The sequence below is a fragment of the Heterocephalus glaber genome, unplaced genomic scaffold (assembly GCF_053883595.1).
Source record: "Heterocephalus glaber isolate CG9 unplaced genomic scaffold, H.glaber_assembly_v1.0 deba00001429, whole genome shotgun sequence".
In the NCBI taxonomy this organism is placed as follows: domain Eukaryota; kingdom Metazoa; phylum Chordata; class Mammalia; order Rodentia; family Bathyergidae; genus Heterocephalus; species Heterocephalus glaber.
Genome location: NW_028258294.1, coordinates 27,074,245 through 27,095,779, shown reverse-complemented (window position 1 = coordinate 27,095,779; position 21,535 = coordinate 27,074,245). Strand labels below are relative to the sequence as shown.

General features: G+C 38.7%; 1 protein-coding gene across 1 annotated transcript; it reads right to left on the bottom strand.

Annotated features, from left to right (window-relative positions):
* Nucleotides 1-2,895: 2,895 nt before the first annotated feature.
* Pou2af2 (POU class 2 homeobox associating factor 2) lies at nucleotides 2,896-8,833 on the bottom strand. The gene is made up of 3 exons (XM_087212364.1): nucleotides 8,812-8,833; nucleotides 4,812-5,110; nucleotides 2,896-4,030 (listed from the first exon to the last, which is right to left on the bottom strand). Exons 1-3 carry the CDS (start codon nucleotides 8,816-8,818, stop codon nucleotides 3,629-3,631), a joined length of 708 nt encoding a protein of 235 aa, XP_087068490.1. The 5' UTR covers nucleotides 8,819-8,833; the 3' UTR covers nucleotides 2,896-3,628.
* Between the last annotated feature and the right edge of the window lie 12,702 nt (nucleotides 8,834-21,535).

Below are 21,535 nucleotides of genomic sequence, written 5' to 3'. Positions count from 1 at the left end.
GTTTTCATCTCTTTTTCTTGGGGGTTTGAATAACATTGTAAATGAAATAAAACACTTTCAACTACATGCGGTATCTGTTTCAGTGATTCATGAGATGATTGTCTACATTGAAGTTTTGCACGGGAAAATTTCACCTTTGACTTCTTTTTTATATTGTCATCTAGTCATCTTTCTTAAGTAGTTTGAACTTGACATCATCTCTGGTTGCTTTAAGTCTTAAATATATCTTGTATTCCTACAGGTCAAAAGGGGTGGAGTTTTGAATTTGAGCTCTGTAAATTTTTCTGGCTCTCCTTGGATAGCTGAGGTCAGAAAAGAGTAAGTTTAAGAAAGGAGAGAGAGATAAAAATATGCAGTTTTTCATATGCTGGTATTCCACATGAAAGGATATGATCAGTCCCCACACGTAGTAGAAAAGTGGGAGCACTTGAATGGGAAATAAGGTAGAGAAATATTACTAATATCCCTGTCATAATATTGTAGCTTGTTTTTGCTTTAAAATATGAAATATAGAAATGTATTGTCAAGCTAAACAATTCTAAAAAATCATTTACCATTTGGAATTTGTTAGCATTACTTTTGCTCCCTCCAACTCATTTTAGTCTAGATAACTGAACAGGATATTAGATGGCATATGGAGCTCTGTATGTCTCCCTTTTTTTAATAAGTTAATTTTGTCAAACACTAAGAAGGGGATTACAGTAGATGCTTTAAAAAGAATGTAGAGATTGTTGCACTCACTGTATTTTCCTCAGCTCTATGATCTGATCAATGAGCTCTATTTGAGAACAAATGCATCTTCAGGTTGTCAAGAGATGAGTGAACACAATACATGAGCAGATAATGACAAAGTAAGTGATATGAGTATTTAGTGTTATTTAGTGTTATATTTAGTGTTATAGTCAAACATAAGTTAAAGTTATATGGACACGTATATTATTTACACAAATATTATTGTGTCGGATATGCTTGGTAACAGATGATGAGTATAAACGACTATAGTTACTGTAAATTTTACACAACCAATCTAGAAAAGTGGCTCTAAGACATTCAGGAAAATCCTTAACTCTGCAGAGAGGGCCAAATCTTTTCTTTTCAACGTGGGGGCCAGTTGCCTGGGTATAAGTAATTGTTGGTGAGGGATAGCTCTTCCAAAGATATTGGGAACTAAGGCTGAGGTCCCAAGTCACAGGGAATTAAGAAAGAGGAAGTTTCTCTTCCACAATTGATGTTGCCACCTTTCACTGCAGAGCAAATATTAAGCAGAATAAAGTTCAGGCTTGTTTTCATTTCCTTTGGGTATTTATACAGTAGTGGGGTTGCTGGGTTATATGGTGGGCCTGTTTCTAATTTTTCTGAGGAGCCTCTATACTGTGGAAGAGATATCTATGCTTGGATATTTATTGTAACACTATTCACAAATTCAAGATGTGGATTCAACTGAAGTGTTCATCAACAGGTGAATGGATAAAGAAAATGTGGTACATAGATATAGCATAATACTACTTAACCATAAAAAGATAAAATCTTGTCATTTGCAGCAACATGTAGGAACCTGGAAGACATGTTAAGTGAAATATCCCACACCTAGCTGCAGAAAGACAAATACCACACAATCTTATTCATGTGTTGAATCTAAAATGTAATTCTCATGGAATAGAGAGTAGAATAATGATTACTAAAGGCTGAAGAGGGTATGGAGCAGGGGAGTGGGGAGAAATTGATCAACAGGTATAAAGTTACAGTCAGGAGGAATAAATTCTGGTGTGCTCTTACACAGTAGGGTGACTATGATCAATAATATATCAGATATTTCAAAAAAACTAAGATAAATGCTTACTGTGATTGATATGCTAATTACCCTGATTTGATCATTATATAATGTATGTATGTATTGAAACATCAAACTGTACCCTTATAAATATATAGAATTATTGCATTGCAATTAAAACTGAAACTTAAGAAAAAGAAAACAATACATATCACCCTACCAAAAAGGAGCTGGTGGCAGGGAAGAAGTTGGGGAGGGGAGGTGGGAGAATGCCATCCAGAAGCCAGGAAAGCTCATTCTTGATCTGGCCTCTAGGAATACTGTCCCAGGAGGATGCTTTGAAGAATGAGACAAAGGATGACTCCTTAACCAAGCATTTCTTCTGGCGTTCCCTAAGTTAGGAGTATGTCAGCTGAACCAGAAAATACCCTTGAAGGCCTTGGAAAAGAAGAAATGTCAACCATTCACTTGTAAGTGTGAATTAATCCTTTTATTTGAATTTCTGGACTCCTACTTAGCTGGTATAGAGTATGAGACACTGTCAGAAGATATGATGGAGATTGTATTTAAGAACTTTGGGCATTTGAGTGAAAATGAGTCTTGGCCTCCAGAAGATGGTTAGGAGGGACCAGAGGGATCAGAAAGATAAGAGAAGGAAGTAAAGAAAGGAAGATAGGAAGAAGGGTGGAGGTGTAATCTGTGGGCCTCAACTCATGTATTTGCAAAGTCAAACTGTGTGCAAGGCATTTATGATGGGTGTGGCCTGTGGACAGGTGCACTGCTTGGTGGGGATTACTTTGGAATTGGCAGAGGAACTCACACCAATTAAACTTACACAAGACAGGTTAATGTTCAGATGTCTGTTTCTTCATTTTTTACACAGTAGGAGCTGTACATCTCTGACCAATAAGCCACCAAGAACGCCTTCCTTCAGATAGTCAGGACATGCTACGTGCAATGCTACTGACTCACACATGACAATACATACTTCTCTAAAACTCTTTGCTTCTTGATGTTCTGTAGTGTTTCTTGCTAACGGCTTAGTACTACTTTCGATATTTTTTCTTTAATATGTATGGATTCTTATTTAAGCACTGAATGTCCCTTTTACTCATCTACTCAGACAACTGTAGAGAGACAAGTTATACTTTAATTAAGGGACTCACTGATCAAAGAAAAAAGTTTTGGTCTTTTGGAAGAATGGACTAATTTTTGGACATCCTGTGTCTAATTAACACTACTTACAAAACCATAGTCTCTTGACCTCAAATTGTTTTGCTGCCAATAAAGCATATATATATATAAATATGGTGCTATATTTTGTTTTACTAGGCCTTTACATGTTCCAATAATGAGGCAAATGTATACAACACTTCACTTTTTAGAGTTACATGGCATGAGTTTTATTTTATATGTTCCAACCTATATTACAGCCTATCCATTCTCTTTTACTAAAGAATACAGATAGTCGGTAACTAAGAAAAACCAGGCAGGAAAATCATTATGTTTTATGATCTGCAAAAACTTTTTAATGTAATTTAAGAAAAAAAAATTGGAGCCAAAAATGATACTTCAAGGACAGCAGAAGATTCAGAGTGTAATGTTACTACAGTTTTAAACTGACCTCACTGTAACCTGTCTCACTAGAACCTGGTCCATAATACATTTAATGAACAATTAAATTTCAGTAGGGTTACAGTGGGGAGAATTACAAATAAATGCCACTGTCCATTAACAAATGGTGACAGTATGGCTTATTCTAAAAATCCAGTTCGGGATGAGCAGGCACACCCAAAACAATCTGTGGAATACAGAGCCCAATTTAAAGAAAAGCACAGAAGTTCTTTGGTCCCCCCCTCAGTAAGCTCTGCGGCATTCATAGGACCCCCAGGCCATACTCCCATCTTCTTTTGTCCAAGGTGAAGGATCGTGAAGGGAAGAGGTGTCTGTCCCCTCATCTGGGGAGAGAGGCAAGCCTTTAGGCAGGAGGTCGTTTGACATGGTCATGAAAGGGGCGAAGGGGTATGGTGGCGGGGTAGGGTACCCTGGTGTGTGGTGCAGGTCCTCCAGAGTGTGCAGGGAGTAGGGCTGAGTTCCAGCCAGGGAGGCCCCCCAGCCCGCGCTCCTGTGCTGGCTGGTGCTGGCGGACTCAAGTGGGGAGAGGCAGCTGGTGCTAGGCGACAGAGTCTGCAGAGCTTCGGCGGGCACGGAGTCTGGCTGGCTGAACCCATCAGGCACTGTCTGCTCCCACGAATCCCTCTAAAGAAGGGAGAGGCCACTGAGATTATTCATTAGCAAATACTCTGCAGATACAGATACAGACGCGGGGCCCTCCCTCTGAAGCTGAGGTGCCATACGAGGTGGCTTTACCCTCTGGAGCCTGACACCACCCGGGAAGTTTGGTTCCTTTCTACTTTAGAACGAGATTCCCTATACTGTATACAGTCAGATTCTTTCCCCAAAAACATTAGAAGAATGAGATGTGACAAGAATAAAATGGACATCTACCTGACACTTTACTGTTAACAATGCCCCATCTTGCATTCTTTTTGGACCTCATGTTGCTCAGGTCTAGAATACCCTTTGCGCCGCCCGGGAGAGTTGGCACGTGTCCCTTGGGAAGGAGTAGGCCTCTGACTACATGGTGAGCTTTTGCTGGGCTGGGGATGTCACCCTGTCTTCAGTGAGTGGAGAAGAAAGCCTGGAGCAGCCTTCTCAAGCCTACCTCTCTCGGGTGGGCTGGGTTCATTCATGGTTGTGTCACCCACTACCCTCAACTCCGGGCACCTCACTTTTTCCATGTATAAAATGGGGCTTTCTTAAATATTTCCTGTTATTGCAAGTGCTAAAGGAACAGAGGCACAGAAAAGTTCCTGGCCTAGAGTAGGTGCTGGACGTTAATGCCCGCTCACACCCCTTTTGTCTAACATTCCACCGTTAGAGATTCATTCCTTTGTAGTAGAAGGCACTGCAGTTCTAGATCCACGGAGCCCGGAGAGGAGCTTCTGTTACTCCCCGCACGCGGGAGGCGCATACTCACAAGCACGAAGTGAGCCGGGTCCCCGGGGAAGGGCGGCGGCAGGAGCGGCGGCAGAGGCGCGGCGCCGAACAGCGCTGAGGGGCCGGGGGCGAGCGCGGGCGCGCGGGACTCCGCGTAGGGCTCGGCCAGGACGGGCTCCAGCAGCGCCGCGGGGCCCTGCGCTGCGGCCGGCTCGCAGGCGAAGGGCTTCACCACGCTGGGGGTGTAGGCGTCACTGGAAAACGGTTTACTGTTGTGGAAGTCTGAGTCAGACAAGAAAGATCTCCTGACACCATAGTAACCTGACTGGCCCGGTGATCCTGTTGCCAAATGAAAAACAAAGGTCAGAACCCTCCCCAGGAAGGTAAGGCATCTCTGGTGCCGTCGGTCTCTGTAGTGTGAAATGTTGCTAGCACGGGCCTAACACCCACGTTAACACGTAATAGACAAATGTCTTGAAAAGGGCGAAATAAATACATGTGTCACATGTAGAACTCTTCCAGCCTCAGATGTTTAAAGTTCACTCTGTTTCGGGGATGAGTTCATCTAAGGCAATACAGTAACTGTCCACCATTCGCCCCCGCGACGTACCTACCGTGTGTCTTCCAGGCTCTGAACACTATGGTAGGGAGGAGCTGGGCTTACAGAGCTAAGTCAGAGAATCCCTGGGCACTGACGTTTTATCGGATAAGAGTCTTTTCACAGCTCCTGAGCTATGTATGTCTCCATAAGACACAGGGCTGTGTACAAGAGGCTGCTTTTGGCCTGAGATACCGCGTCTCTGGGTAAGGTAATAGACATAACCCCACCTCAAATCGGAGTATTCTAAATTTTTTGCACACTGGCCTATAACACAGTGTCTCGCACACATCTGTAAACGCCCTGCTTTGGGATAATATGGCTGCGCAGAAGCCAGATTTAGAGGACCGCAAAAAATGTTTTTCGGCTTTGCCGAGTCTGGTGTTATTTGCTGCCCTCATGTGGTCATATCGAATTCTCCCGTGAGCTCACTCGGGCACTGCAACTTTAGGAAGAGTCCCTGGTACAGAAAATTTCCCTGGGTGGATTCTAGGAGAAAAGAGATGTGTTTGCTGAGCACTTTTTGACCCCGTGGCTCAGCTTAGTAGGCAACACATGATCCTTAGAACGTGCTTGGGAGCACAGAGGCAAGGTCTGCGTCACTGACGGCTTCGCATTCCAGCTGGTGACTGCTAAGACCAATGGATCACTGAGGTCACAAAGGGCTGAACTGGGAAGAAAATACAAGCGCTTTCCTTCTTTACCTCCCTCTAACATAGAGAGAGGAGGACTTCCGAGCTTTGTCCCTGGCCACCCTCACTTGCTACTCCTTCGGAGGAAGACAAACTCAAAACTTTGGCCTCAGCCACGTGATATGACACTTTAGTATGCTCTATTCTTTCTCCCATTACAGCTGTCTTTCCAACTAACTTGCAAACTCCCTGGTGGCAGAGTTTGTGTCTTGCACATTTTCTGTAAGCAAAGTAATACAACATTCTGTTCAACAATTACATGGAAATTCATTCACTTAGAAGAAGCAACCAGATTTCCTTTTGAAATTCACTACATTTTCATCTTAAACTCTAGGCCCCAAACTTTTAATTGGCTCATGCATTTGAAGGCTGTGTTTAGAATTCTAATAATAAACAACTTCTCTGGGGGAAAAAATATGTCCAAATGTAATTAATAACAATAAATCAGGTTCTGCTTCATGTCATGATTTCACATCCACAGGCGTGGTTAAGGCTGAGAACAGAATGAAGAATATGCAAAAAAGGCTTACAGGCTGTCATGTTGGTATTTCCACTTTTTAAATAAAAACAATCATGGAGAAAAAAAACCCCTCTTTGCTCTCTAAGCATATTTTTTTTCTCCTGAAAAAGAGAAAGGATAATTCTAAATGAAAAGAAAAACTGCAGAAACTTCCTTCATAGAAAAGAGCAGATGCAAACAAGTTCCAATGACAATAAATATTACTGGGAAACAGAATATAGAAACACTCATATACTGTACTTGGTATACTCTGTGGTTATTCTTCCTCTCCCTTTTCCATCTCTTAAGGTACTAAACTATTGAGAGGGGCCATGGGACTTTTAAATTTGATATCTGGTAGAGATTTGTGTGTGTGTGTGTGTACCCAACACTCTTATTAAGAGTCCCCCGTTTCCACCCCCATAGGAGCATTTAGTGGGACATATGTGATAGGATCAAAAATACAGTGAATATTTGGATTTAAAAAATGTTATTACAATAAATGACACATTACCACTAACCCCCCTCAAAATACTCCTTCTCACTTAAAACACTCTAATCTCATCATCCTTGCCACTTTCTTAACCAGTTCTGGAAGTCTTCTTTTGTGAAAGTCTTTAATTGCATTGTTGTTGGGGCTTCAGTGTCCTGAACTTATTCAAAATATTTACCTTTCATGGTCATTTTGGCTTTGGGGAAGAGTCAGAAGTTGCATGGTGCAAGATTCAGTGAATAAGTTGATGAGGACACATGATAATTATTTTATTTACCGTTGGGTGGTGCACAACAGTAGCATTCACCATATTTTTGATCAAACTTTGTAAAAGACTCTCATAAGAGAGAACTTCCAGAACTGCTTCAGAAACTGGCAAGAATGATGGGATAAGGTCTTCAAAGTGAGGGGGAGTATTTTAAAGGGAATCAATGGCAATGTGTCTTTTAGTATAATAATTTTTTTATTTAAACACACATCGTATTTTGATCATATGTATTGAAATGAATGGAACATTCCAAACTAAGTGCCTGATGTACAGAGAGCATCCAACGTATGGTAGAACATGCCCCTTCCCTCTAGGTCTCTTTCTCCATCTGTCTAGAGCAAGTACATCTTCTGTCAGATGTTGTTGTCAGAACTTTGGACATTTTAAAACTGAATGGATAAAGAAAATGTGGTGTATATATACAGAATAGAGTACTACTTAGCCATAAAGAAGGATAACTTTGAGTAATTTGTAGAAAAATGGGTGTACTTTGAGTCCATAATGCTAAGTAAAATTAATCAAATACAGAAGGTTGAGTATTACATGGTTTCTCTTATATGAAAAACCCGAAGTATAAACAACCTAAAGAGCAAAATAAGAGATAGATGATAGGAAACAAGGAGATAGACTTTATGGATATGGGAAGGGAGTCTGGGGATGGGGAGAAATGGAAGGGAGGCAAGTGGAAGAGGAAATTAAAAGGATCAAGATGTAATATCTATTTGCATTAAATCCCCATAATGAATATACTTATTACGTGTTGCAAATATATACTAAAAAAACCTGTAAATGCTATTGCCTTTGCTCACAAACCTTTCCAGGCAGAGGATAAAAAGGTTCCCTTTGAAACACAATGAGTTCTAAGTTCAGGAATGACTGAATGAGGTCTATATTTACTGATTTTTAAAATTTAAGACAATTTATTTTATTTTTTAAAATTAAACAAATTTTTACAATAAAAACACATTGTCATTAATCTCCCTCAAAATACTCACCCTTACTTTAAATACATTTATCTTTCTTGCCACTTTCTGAAACAGCTCTGGTCTTTCCTCCTGCATATCTTCATGAGATGTGGGGAAAATGCAGTGAATTCTGCTGCTGGGTGCCACCCAACAGAAAGGGAGGCTCGTGAAAACATTGTGGTGTCTCCTTGTTCACCTATTCATTGGATCTGGCACTGTGAGACTTCTGACTGTTCTCCAAAGTCAATGTGACCATGAAAGGTAAACATTTTGAATCAATTCAGGACACTGAGGCAGCCATGACAGTGCAACTAAAGACATGAAAGAAGACTTCCAGGATTGCCTCAGAAAGTGGCAAGGATGACGAGACAAGTATGTAAAAAACTCATTTTAAAGAAGCAAAGTTGCTAAAGATGTAAGGCAGTTAAAAACAGCAACAACAACAACAACAACAACAACAACGAAGCGCAAATACTGTTTGAACTCAGAAAGGAATTAGTTGCTTATTGAATTAAAAGCACTCACCTGGCATCTGGACAAATGGAGGCTGGGAGGAACTGACACTGCCCTGGAAGGGAAGCAGAGTGCAAGTGTTTTCTACTTTAGGTGCAAGTTTGAAATTAATTAAAATACTAGGAATGTATTTTACAAGCTTTATTTTCTGTTGCTCAGAGGTATTACTTGAAAAGCTAGGTTGGGGGAGTCAACTGAGAGTAAGAATTCAAATAGTGTAGAAAAGTTTTACAAGGGACAGAGAGAAACCAAACTTTTAGATTCTGGTATATGTGCCAAAAGTGTTTTACTTATTGTGTTAATACTTCTTCCACAAATATATATGAAGTAATTATATAAATGCATGTATGTGTATGTGACATGTTATGTATACACTTGGCATTTGGCTTCAACTCCGAATGGCCAGTTTTTATTGTGGGGCTCCACATAGTATAAAAGCTCCATGAGGTGTAGGAACCTTGACTGTGACTTTTCCTTATTTCTCAGAACAGAATGTGATTTGTAATATATGTAATAAAAATATGAGGAATGGAGATGCTGTCCTGAAAGAACTCAGAGCCTAGTGAATGTGGGAGGTTGGGGGATGTTGCAGGTTAGGTTATGTCCAACTAAAAGATAGATTGAAGTCTTAATCTTTGGTACCTCTGAATGTAACCTTATTTGGAAATAAGACCTTTGATGACATAATTAGTTAAATTAAGATGAGGTCACACTGAATTGAGATGGTTCCTAAATCTGTATGACTGCTTCCCTATAAGAAGAAGAGAAGGGCACAGAATACAGAGGGGCAGAAGGTCATGTGACGACAGAGACAGAAGTGGGAACGACACCAACTCAAGCCATGGAATGCTGAGGATGGCCAGCAGCCAGTGATCATTGACATTAGGAAGAGGTGAGGAGAGATTCTTCCCTAGGAAGCTTCAGAGACAGCGTGCCCCTGCCCACATCTTGATTTCAGACATCTAACCTTCATATTGGTGAGACAGTATTTTGATATTGCTTTAATCCATTCCATTTGTTATAATTTATTACTGTAGCCCTAGGAAACTAATACAGGGGTAGGGTGATGATGAAACAGGCAAATCACGGTAGTGTGAGAAGTGGCATGGTTGAGGAAAGATGGGTGACGTGGTGTTAGGGCTGCAGTGGGAAACATCCTGGAGGAAGTGATGCTTACAGTGATATCTGAAGGAAGGATATTTAGGTGCGAATGCAAATTCTGGCTTCAAGATGCCCTTGGGCAAAGTAAGTGAATCTAGCTGCTGTGAACGTTGAGAATCCTCAACTTTCAGTGCTTCAGACCCAAGCTCTTAGCCCTGACCTTCATAGTCCTATAGACTGAAGAGCTGGAAGAAATTTTATATAGTGTCTTTCAACTACCTGCCCAATGCTTAAGTCTCTTTATATTACTAAAACCAAGTGCACTTAATATCCAGTGCTGGAGAGTTCAGCACCCCCTGGAGAACCATACTTCTTGTTTGGGGACCTCTGAATCTTCCAAGTAGACTGAAAAGAGTCATTTTCCTAGTTATATTCTCTTTGGTTCATATAAAACAAGTTTAACCCTTATTCTGTGTCCAGCTTTTCAAGTATTTGAAGACAAATCATTTCCCAGCTGTCTCAGCTTCAGCTGCCATAATAAATACCATAGACTTGGTGGTTTAATAATAATAATTTATTCCTCACAGTTTATGGCACTGAGAGTCTGAGATCATTGTTTGGTTCTTGGTGTGGACCCACTTCCGGGCTTGCACCAAGCTGGCTTCTCTCTGTCTTCATGTAGCAAAGAAAGAGTTCGTCTGTCTGTGTCTCTTCTTACAAGGGCTCCACTCTCATAACTGAAGTACCTTCCAGGGCTCCACCTCCAAATACTATCACATTGGGGATTAGGGCTTCGACGTGAATTTTTTTTTAGGGGGGTGCACAACCATTCAATCCATAGCTCCAACACTGAAGATTTTCTCTAACCACTCATAAGCAGCATAGTATTCAAGAGCAAAGACTCTGGAACCAGTCAGTGTCTGTGCTTGGATTCCAGATCTGCCTCTAATTAGCTGAAGGATCTTGGGTACATAAAGATTAAATGACACAGAGCACTTAGAATAGTGCCTGACAAAAGTAGGTAGGATATACGTATTAGCTATTATTATAGTAATACCCACTTAGCTGTGGGGTACGTGTTCTGAGACCCCCAGTGGGTACTTGAAACCATGGATAGGAGTGAACTCTATGTAAAATGTCTTTTCCTACACATACTATGGTAAGGTTTAATTTATAAATTAGGAACAGTAAATCTGGGTGTGGTGGTGCACACCTACCATCCTGGCATCTGGGAGGCTGGGGCAGGAGGATCACAAATTTGAGCCCAGCTTGAGAAACTTAACAATTTAGCTAGACTCTGTCTCAAAATAAAAAATAAAAAAAGGGCTGTGGATATATCTCAGTGCAAAGGCTCAGAGATACAAAGAAGCCCAATAATAAATCATAAACCAACTACAACAATCTACCATAATAAAATTACCAGCATCACTGCATTCACACTTTGAGGCCATTTTTAAGTAAATATAGGTTACCTGAACATCAGTGCTGTGAAACTGTGACAGTTAGTCTGATAACTGAGAAAGCTACTAAATGACTGTGTGGGTAGTGTATATAGTACAGATATGCTGGACAAAGTTTGCTCATGTCCTGAGCAGGACAGAGTGAGTCAGCACAAGATTTCATCTCACTACTAGGAATGATGCACAATTTAAAATTTAGGAATTGTTTATGTTTGGAGTTTTCTATTTAATATTTTCACACTTTTATTGGCAAGAGAAACTGAAACTGTGAAGATGGGGTGAGAGATTACTGGAATCTGATCTATTTTTAGGCCCCTTCAAACCTGCAGTGGGATATTACTATACTCTGATATATATTTAGGCACCTTCAAATCTATCTAAATATGTTTTGATTTATGTGTTTTCCTATTTAATAAATTAACACTTTTAGGTGGCAGAAGGGAGCTCTTGACCATGCAGTGGCCAGAGGTGGGTATGGATCAGGATCTAGGCACATTTTCCCACGCTGCCAGGGCCCCTGCTGTCCAGTGTCATCCTCCAGCTCCAGCTCTGTACACCTGGGTCCAGAAGAGCTGTGCTAGCTCCTATACCCTATGGCTTCTGCCCTAGACCCCTAGCCAGTGTGAGTAGGGTGTGGTGGTGGCTGTCCTGGGTGCTTTCTGGGGAGATGTCTTGTCATTCTTCCATTCTGCTTCTGCCTGCCTGTGCCTCTTAGATTGCTCTGGGTATGCCGGGCCAGGATAAAGCCTTTTCTGAGTCTCAGTATACATAGTAATTTGGTGCCTTACATAGTATACATTATGTATGCCTTACATAGTGCCTTACATTTAGTATACATACTAAATGGGCCTTTCTGACTTCAGAGCCTGTTCATAACTATTACCACAGCCCCCTTCTTTCCCAGCACTGGTCATCATCTGGCCTTGCTTTACCTTCTGCCTCTGGCCCAGACTTAGATGAAGTCCAGCTTATGCCACTGTGGCTGACACAGAAGCTTCGTCTTTGCCAGCTCTCCTGTAAATACTTTTCTGTTTTTCTCTCCCACCACCAACAGTTTCCAGCATCTTCTGTGCCCCTTCCTCCTTCTGCTCAGGTTTAATTATTACCATGGAACTACCAGCTCTGTCCCTTCCCCAACCCCATTTTAATACCTGAAAGCTCTACAAACACTTCACAATTACCAGTCTAATTGATTTTATTTGTTATTTGACAAAAAGAAGCTTCCCGTTCTCTTGTCCTACATAATTTTCCCTTCTATTTGCTGTGGAAATTATACATTCTATTTCCATTCTTTATTGTTACCTATAAAATTCTACATATGGATTTAACAAAGCCCACAAATAACATCTTAACCCTCCCACTGAAAGACAAGAACCTGAGCACATTAACTTAGTGCCCCTCCCTCTCCTGATTTAGATGCATATGCTGTTTTCTTATACTTCAGCCTGTTTCTTTTCATTAAACCTCCACAAATTAGACATCATCATCATCATTTTGAGTATGCATTAGACTTATGTATTGTGTTTACTATTTTTTTAATTGCTCATCTTCCAGATTTTCTTTCTAGATTCATCTTCTAAAGTGATTCTTTAAATTGAAGTTATCCCCTGTATATTATCAAATCATAGTGCAATACAATTGGGGATCAATAACATAAGAAACCGCAAAACACCCACAAACACATGGAAATTGAACAACACCCTCCTGAACAAACAATGGGTTACAGAGGAAATTAAAGAAGAAATTAGACAGTTTCTACAAGTAAATGAAAATGCCAGTACAACATACAGGAATCTGTGGGACACAATGAAAGCAGTTCTATGCAGGAAATTCATAGCAGTGAATGCCCATATTAGGACAACAGAGAGAACTCAGTTAAATAACTTAATGCAGAACCTCAAGCTCCCAGAAAAAGAAGAGCCTAACAAACCCAAAGCTCGTACAAGAAAGGAAATGATAAGGTTCCAAGCAGAAATCAATGCAATGAGACTAAGAGAATGATACAAAAAAAATCAATGAATCAGAGAGTTGGTTTTTGGAAAGAATAAATAAAATTGGTAAATCTTTAGCCAACCTTATCAAAAAAAGGAAAGAAAAGGCTCAAATACATGCAATTAAGAATGAAAAAGGCGAAGCCATAACAAATCCAGCAGAAATCCAGATAATCATCAAAACCTACTTTGAGAACCTGTACTCTAATAAAATGGAAAACACAGAAGAAATGGACAGATTCCTAGATACATATGAATTGCCAAAATTAAATGAAGAAGATATAGAAATTCTAAACACCCCAATTACAATGAGTGAAATTGAAAATGTAATAAAAAACTTACCAACAAAAAAAAGCCCAGGTCTTGATGGCTTCACTGCTGAATTCTACAAGTCATTTAAAGAAGAACTATCACCATTACTATTTAAACTCATCAAGGAAATTGAAAGGGAAGCAAGGCTTCCAAATTCATTCCAGGAAGCAAGTGTTACTTTGATTCCAAAACCAGGGAAAGACCCAACCCAAAAAGAGAACTACAGGCCAATCTCCCTAATGAACATAGATGCAAAAATCCTCAACAAGATACTGGCAAACAGAATACAGAGGGTCATCAAGAAGATCATACACCTGACCAAGCTGAATTTATCCCAGGGATGCAAGGATGGCTCAACATCCGTAAATCAATAAATGTAATACACTATATTAACAGAGTCAAGGACAAAAACCACATGATCATCTCAATAGATGCAGAAAAAGCATTTGACAAAATCCAACACCCATTCATGTTAAAAGCGCTACAGAAAATTGGAATAGAAGGTCTTTATCTCAACCTGATTAAGGCTATCTATGAAAAACCAACAGCCAACATCATACTAAATGGTCAAAAACTGAAAACTTTCACACTAAAATCAGGAACAAGACAAGGATGCCCACTATCACCACTCCTGTTCAATATTGTTCTGGAAACATTAGCCATAGCAATTAGACAAGAGAAAGAAATAAAAGGAATAAAGATAGGAAAGGAAGAAGTGAAACTGTCATTATTTGCTGATGATATGATACTTTACATAGAAGACCCAAAAAACTCAGTCAAAAGTCTTCTAGACCTAATTGACAGATTCAGTAGAGTAGCTGGATATAAGGTTAACACTCAAAAAACAATAGCCTTTTTATATGCAAATAGCAGACCCATTGAGAGAGAAATAATTCCTTTTACAATAGTATCTAAAAAAATGAAATATCTAGGAATCAATCTAACAAAGGAAGCAAAAGACATCTGCACTGAAAACTACAGCTCTCTAAAAAAGGAGATCGAAGAGGATATAAGAAAATGGAAAGATATCCCTCGTTCCTGGGTAGGAAGAACCAATATAGTGAAAATGGCCATACTTCCAAAGCTACTATATAGATTTAATGCAATGCTGATTGAAATTTCAACAATATACTTCACAGAACTAGAGAAAACAATCCAAAAATTCATTTGGAAACAGAAGAAACCTAGAATACCAAAAGCAATTCTAGGCAACAGAAACATGGCTGGGGGCATCACAATCCCCAACTTGAAACTATACTACAAAGCTACTGTGATAAAAACAGCATGGTACTGGCAAAGAAACAGACTAGAAGATCAGTGGAATAGATTAGAAGATGCATAAACAACTCCAGACATACTCAGCCACCTCTTCTTTGACAAAGGAGCCAACTACCCTCATTGGAGGAAAGATAGCCTATTTAATAAATGGTGTTGGAAAAACTGGATTTCAACTTGTCACAAATTAAAACTAGACTCATACCTATCACCACGCACTAAACTAAGATTGAAGTGGATTAAAGATCTAAATATTAAGTCAGAAACACTAAACTTGCTGGAAGATAAGTTAGGTAGAACTCTTGATGACATAGGCATAGGAAAAGACTTTATGAACAAATCTTCAGTAGTACGGGAGCTAGCACAAAGAATCAACAACTGGGATCTCATCATATTAAAAAGCTTCTGCACTGCAAGAGAAACTACCAACAGAGCTAAGAGACAACCTACAATGTGGGAAGAAATATTTAGCTGCTGTACCTCAGACAAAGGTCTACTATCGAGAATATATAAAGAACTGAAAAAAATAAGACCTCCCAAATTCAAAAACCCAATTCAAAAATGGTCATCCAAAATGAACAGATATTTCTCAGACAAAGAAGTAAAAACAAAAAGTAAATATATGAGAAAATGTTCAACATCACTGGTCATTTGAGAGGTGCAGATGAAAACAACACTGAGATTCCACCTCACCCCACAAAGAATGGCTGCTATCAAGAAATCAACCAATAACAAATGCTGGTGGGGGTGTGGAGAGAAAGGAACCCTTCTCCATTGTTGGTGGGAGTGCAGACTGGTGCAACCTCTGTGGAAATCAATATGGCGATACCTCAAAGAACTAGGACTACAGGTCCCATTTGACCCAGCCATTCCCCTACTGGGAATCTTCCCCAAAGAATTAAAATAATTATACCACAGTGATATATGTGCACCTATGTTTATAGCGGCACAATTTGTAATAGCTAAAGTTTGGAAATAGCCCAAGTGCCCATTGACTGGAAACTGGATAAAGAAGATGTGTTTTTTTATAAAATGGAGTACTACTCAGCCATAAAGAATGAAAAACTAGAGACATTTATAGCTAAATGGATGCATATTGAAGCCATACTCTTAAGTGAAATAAATAGGACACACATGTGTAAATACCAAATAGTTTCTCTAGTGTGAGAAAGTGTAAATAAGGATGAAAATGATTAAAATGAATAATTGATAATTTGAAATAAGAAAAGGTCCAAGGGTTTGGGGATGGTGGAAGGGAAAGGAGAAAGGGAAGAAGGGAAAGAAAAAAATTATGAGAAAAAAAAATGGAATCAAACTCTGTGTAGATAGGGAAGGGTGGAGAGGGTGAAGGGTGCACAGGTAATGGGAGAAAAAATAAAAACTAAGATGCATCATGTTCAAGTACAAACACCCAATGATAAATGTAAATGTATTTTATACCTAAAATGTACCAATAAATATATATATTTTAAAAAATAAAATTAAAAAAAATAAAGTGATTCTTTAGAAAATGTCTTAAGTGTCACTGGTATCGATAGTAACTGTTACAGGTTTTATTTATATGAAAATACAAAGGCTAATCAAAACATAAATAAAGAAATTATTATACTAAAAGATACATTGCCATTCATCCCCCTCAAAATATTCCCCCTTGCTTTGAACACATTTATCTATTGTTTTTGCCACTTTCTGAAGGAGTTCTGCAAGTCCTCTTCTGTGCATGTCTTTATGAAGCATGATCAAAACTATGGGGAATGCTTCTATTAAGTGGCAAATGGAAAGGCAGACTTGTAAAAATATTATGGTATGGCCTCATCACCTTGTTCACTGGATCTGTCACCATGTGACTTTTGGCTTTTCCCCAAAGTCAAAATGTTATGAATCAATTTATGACACTGAGGCAGCCACAGTGGTACAACTAAAGACATTCACCAAAGAGGACTTCAGTATTGGTTCAGAAAGTGGCAAGAATGATGGAATAAGTGTATTTGAAGGGGGAGGGAGTATTTTGAGGGAGATTAATGGCAATGTGTCTTTTAGTGTAATAAATTAAAAAAAACTCTAAACATTCATTTTATTGTTTTGGTCATACCTAGTATAATTTCTTTTGACCTTGTACTTGAAAGGTAGTATTTCTGGATTTGCAATTATAACTTCATAGTTACCTTTTTTCTTAGCATGTTAAAAATATTAATTCAACCATCTTTTATATTCCATGATTGGTCTTGTGAAGTCAGTTATTACTCTTATACCTATCATTTATGACAACCTTTCTTTTCTTTGTGGTTGCTTTTAACCTACCCTCACTGTCATTAAGGTTTCTCAAGTTTACTTCACTGTACCTAGAGGTGTATTTCTCTTTATTTATCCTCCTTGGTATAGGTTGTGTTTCAAATATCTGGGATTCATGGTTTTCATAAATTCTTGCCTCTGTTATCCATGCTCTGTTTACTTTTATTCTGTATTTTTCAGAAACCTCTCCTTATTTTCTCTATAATCCTGATTCTCTGCTCTTTATTTTTGGTGTAGATTGGTTATTTTGGTATAGATTTCTTCAGATCTATATCTAGCTCACTATTTTTTCTTCAATTAATTTCAATTAATTTTCTTCAATTAATTCAGTTAATTTGTTGTTTACAATACTGAGTTTTTTGTTTGTTTTCTTTTTGGTACTGGGGATTGAACTTGGGACCTTGTGCTTGCGAGGCAGGCAGTGGAACCACTGAGCTAGATCCCCAGCCCAAAATACTGAGTTTTTAGATCAACAATTTCATATTTTTCATTTTTTAAAATTTACTTATTTATTTACTTTTGAGACAGGGTCTCACTATGTTGGCCTTGAACTCACTTTGTAACCCAGGCTGCCCTCAAACTCGAAATGATTCTCCTGCCTCAGCCTCCTGAGTACTGAGGTTTTAGGTATGTGTCCCATGCCCAGCCATATTTTTTAATTTTTATAAAATCCATTTTTTAATCTGCTTGGTAATTTTTGATATATCCTTTTGGACTACTTATTGTTCACATTTTTTGTATACTTTGTACTGGTAATTCTTTTTTTTTTTTGGTACTGGAGATCGAACTTGGGTCCTTGTGCTTGTACAGCAGGCGGCGAAACCACTGAGCTAAATCCCCGGCCCTGTATTGGTAATTCTAATATCTAAAAGTCCTGTGAATTTAAATTTATTGTTTGTGCTGACCTGTTCATAGTGATCTGGTTCCTTATGCACTGGTGATCTTTAATGGAAACTTATATGAAAAACTGGGGTCCTAAATTGAGGCTGCTTTCTTTTAGGAGGTTTATGTTTATTTTTCTTGGGAATCATCTTGCTCCCAGGTTCCCCAGATTATTTTGCAGTTCTGGGGATGAATTCAGCTCTCAGCCTTGGCAACATCTCAGGGAAGTCTTCATGCTTTAAGCCCTCTGTATACTGGGCCTCCAGGAGCTTACTCTACCCTCCCTCATGACCACCTTTTATCATCCAATACCTTAATTCTGTCAAATATCTCAACTTCTCAAGCCAACCCCTGCCATTCTACCCCTATCTTTGGAGAATTCCCTCGCCCTTTTGTCAGCTCAGTTAGTCATTAAAATTTGTTTTCATCTGGAGCCCGGTTTAGTTGTGGGAGAGCTATCCCCAGCTGGGTCCATTTAGCCTCCCTAGAGCAGCACTAACTCCCTACATGTTGAAGCCAGTTATAGATACCTTCCTGGTGCTTACACAGCATAGGAGCTTTTGTTTTGCTATGATTTCTTTTTTTTTTTTTTGGTACCAGGGATCGAACTGGGGTCCTTGCCCTTTCAGGGCAGGTGCTGGAACCCCTGAGCTAAATCTCCGGCCCTATTTTTCCATGATTTCTACCCTCTTCAGCAGAGATTTACATTGTAATAGAAGTAATTCATGAGCAATAACTTGTAATACTTTCATAGACACACTATTAGGCATCATTAGAGACAAATATATTGTATGTATTGTCTTATTTAATTCTCATAACAATCGCAGAAGATAAGTAATATTATTCTCATTTTATTGATGAGGAAGTTGAAGCACAGAGGAAATAACTCAATGCTCCTGTAGGGTGGGGATGGCTGGGGTGGAGGGGGTAAGAGCTGCGATCACATAATCAGTTTAAAAAATTTAGTATAAAGGAGACTTAGGAATATACAGAGATTTCACATAATTATTTATGGATACTTCCCTACTTTAATATATATGGTATATTCTATAATACAGAATATATAGTCTATATTATAGAATAATTTACATATAATATTACATATTTATATTACAGAATATTTTATATAAAATATATATAAAATAAAGATGGCCCTCAAATAGGCTTTCGAAAAAAAGTTCTTCTATTTTGGGGGAGGGTCACTGTTATTGAGGTATTATTTACATATAATAAAATTCACAAGTTTTAAGCATTCATTCTGATTAATTTTGGCAAATTTTGTGACCTGAATAAAATGATGATATAGACCATTTTCATCAAATTAATTATTCTAAAGTTATAATTGATGCTGTCCCCTCTATAGTGATTTGGGAACCATTCAGATAGATTGATATAAAAATCAGTGACAAGCCAGGTGCAGTACTACACACCTTCAATCCCAACACCCTGGGTGTCTGAGGCAGAGAATCACAAGTTCAAACCTAGACTGGGCAACTTAATGACTTAGCAAGACCCTATCTAAAAATAAAAACTAAAAAAGGGCTGGGAGTGTAGCTCAGTGCAAAGGCCCTAAATTCAATCCCTAGTATCACCAAAAAAAAAAATCAGTGCATATTTTCAGTTCATCTCACAGAACACAGAAGAATTCTAAAGGGCTTATGTGGAAGTGGGAAGGATTTCACTAGACAGATTTCAGAGCTGGGTCTTACTTCTTCATCTCACTCTTGGATTTCATAGGTTAGGAGAGAATAGCCTAAATGAGGCACCTTCAGCATGCACTAGCTGTCATTTCCCATGTAAAGGGAAAACTGACATTCCTTTTTTCCTTGTTCAATATATAGTAGTCACACAGTTGCCTCTCATTCAACCAATCCTCCAGAAATAATATTGAAATTAATATTGAAAAGCCCATAGCTTTTGACCAAGTGAGATAGTATATAATTTTTAGTTTGCATATTGCAAACAACAGGATCCTGCAATGCCAGGTAGCCAAATTTAGAGGTTTATATTTGAATGAAATTTGCCAGTCTGCAACTTCCTGTAGCTAGCATAGCAGCTTGACAGCTGCCCCAAAAGTCCCTCCATGAAAATGAGTTAATTTGAACTAATAGCTCACCAAGGTAGTAAAGTGATAAGATTAGGAGGGTTCCTTGAATACATTTATTGTCATTTTTATGACTGTATAATATTTTTAGGTGCCAGCCTAGCTGAAGGAATATACTGAAGTGTGCTAAGGGAGAGACTGCTTACTGGCATGAAACTCTTCATGCCACTGAGTAATTCTATCTTTTAATTTGAATTATATAGTTTAGAAAGTATCTCTTTAACTTAAAAACATTGCTTCTAAAGCTTCAATAGTAATAATAGCCAATTGGTGAATAGGTGATACTTCTCTTCAAGGAATTCACAATACCATAAATATTTAATTTCTCATTAACACGATATCTATGGTTGGAAGGCATGTAGAGCCAATGCTATTATATGGAACATTCTAACACCTCATCTTAATATCTGAATTTAGGCTCCCCATAGGTCTTATGATTCTTCTCTAACTTTGGAATGAATGCAAACTTATGCCAGATGAGAACGTAGCCTTTAAATGGGTTCCTGTTAGCTTGGAACTTTCTTCCCCCAGAAAAAAAATGAGCACAGAGAAACAGATGCCTTAGTTAATGTGTTAAGTGTGTAGTAGAACCAGGGGAATTCTCATTGGTGTCAAATTTTAAATGGTGACTAAACTATTACAAACTTGTTCTAAAAAGTCTTACTACTTTTGCAAAGTTTGAAACAGGTTTTGACTTATAGGCTGCTTAGCTGAGTTACATATTTAATCATAAATAAGAAAAATATTCCATAATGAATACTTACAAGCACCTACTATCTGCCAAGTGTTTTATATAATGTTATCTTAGTAGAAAGTAGATATCATTACTTCACTATTACAAGCATCAGGGAAGTAATGTACCCAAAGTTATACATTTTGTAGATTAGAGAAATAGCTTTGAAACCCAAGATCTCCACATTTACTTTCCTTTGATCTCTCAAAGCTCTAAGCAAGTTCTGGGAACTAGCCCCTCAAATCAAAGGTTTATTGTATTGTCATCCCTGATGTGAAAGGCATGGTGTTAAGTTTTGCCGGTGCTCAAAATATGAAATCAATTGCTTAGATTAGGAGCTAGTTAGAGAGGTAAGCCATCTGTAGTAGATTAAATATGGCAACAGTTTCTTTGCATCTCCATCAGGAAGTGGAGTCTATCTCTGTATCTTTGAATTTAGGATGATTTTATGGCTTGCATTGACCAACAGAGTGTGGCTAAAGTGATATATAAGTTTCAGAGTCTAGGCCTGGAAGAATTTTCAGGTTTCACCTTTGCCTGCATGGAATGCTGCCCTTTGATCTCCTCATAAGGAAGGTGGTCCAAT

What these genes read in the sequence shown, in the direction of transcription:
- Pou2af2 (XM_087212364.1), bottom strand. An exon ending in ACCCGGCTCACTTCGTGCTT is followed by an intron (nt 4,031 to 4,811) that starts GTGAGTATGCGC and finishes TCCCTTCTTTAG; the next exon opens with AGGGATTCGTGGGAGCAGAC.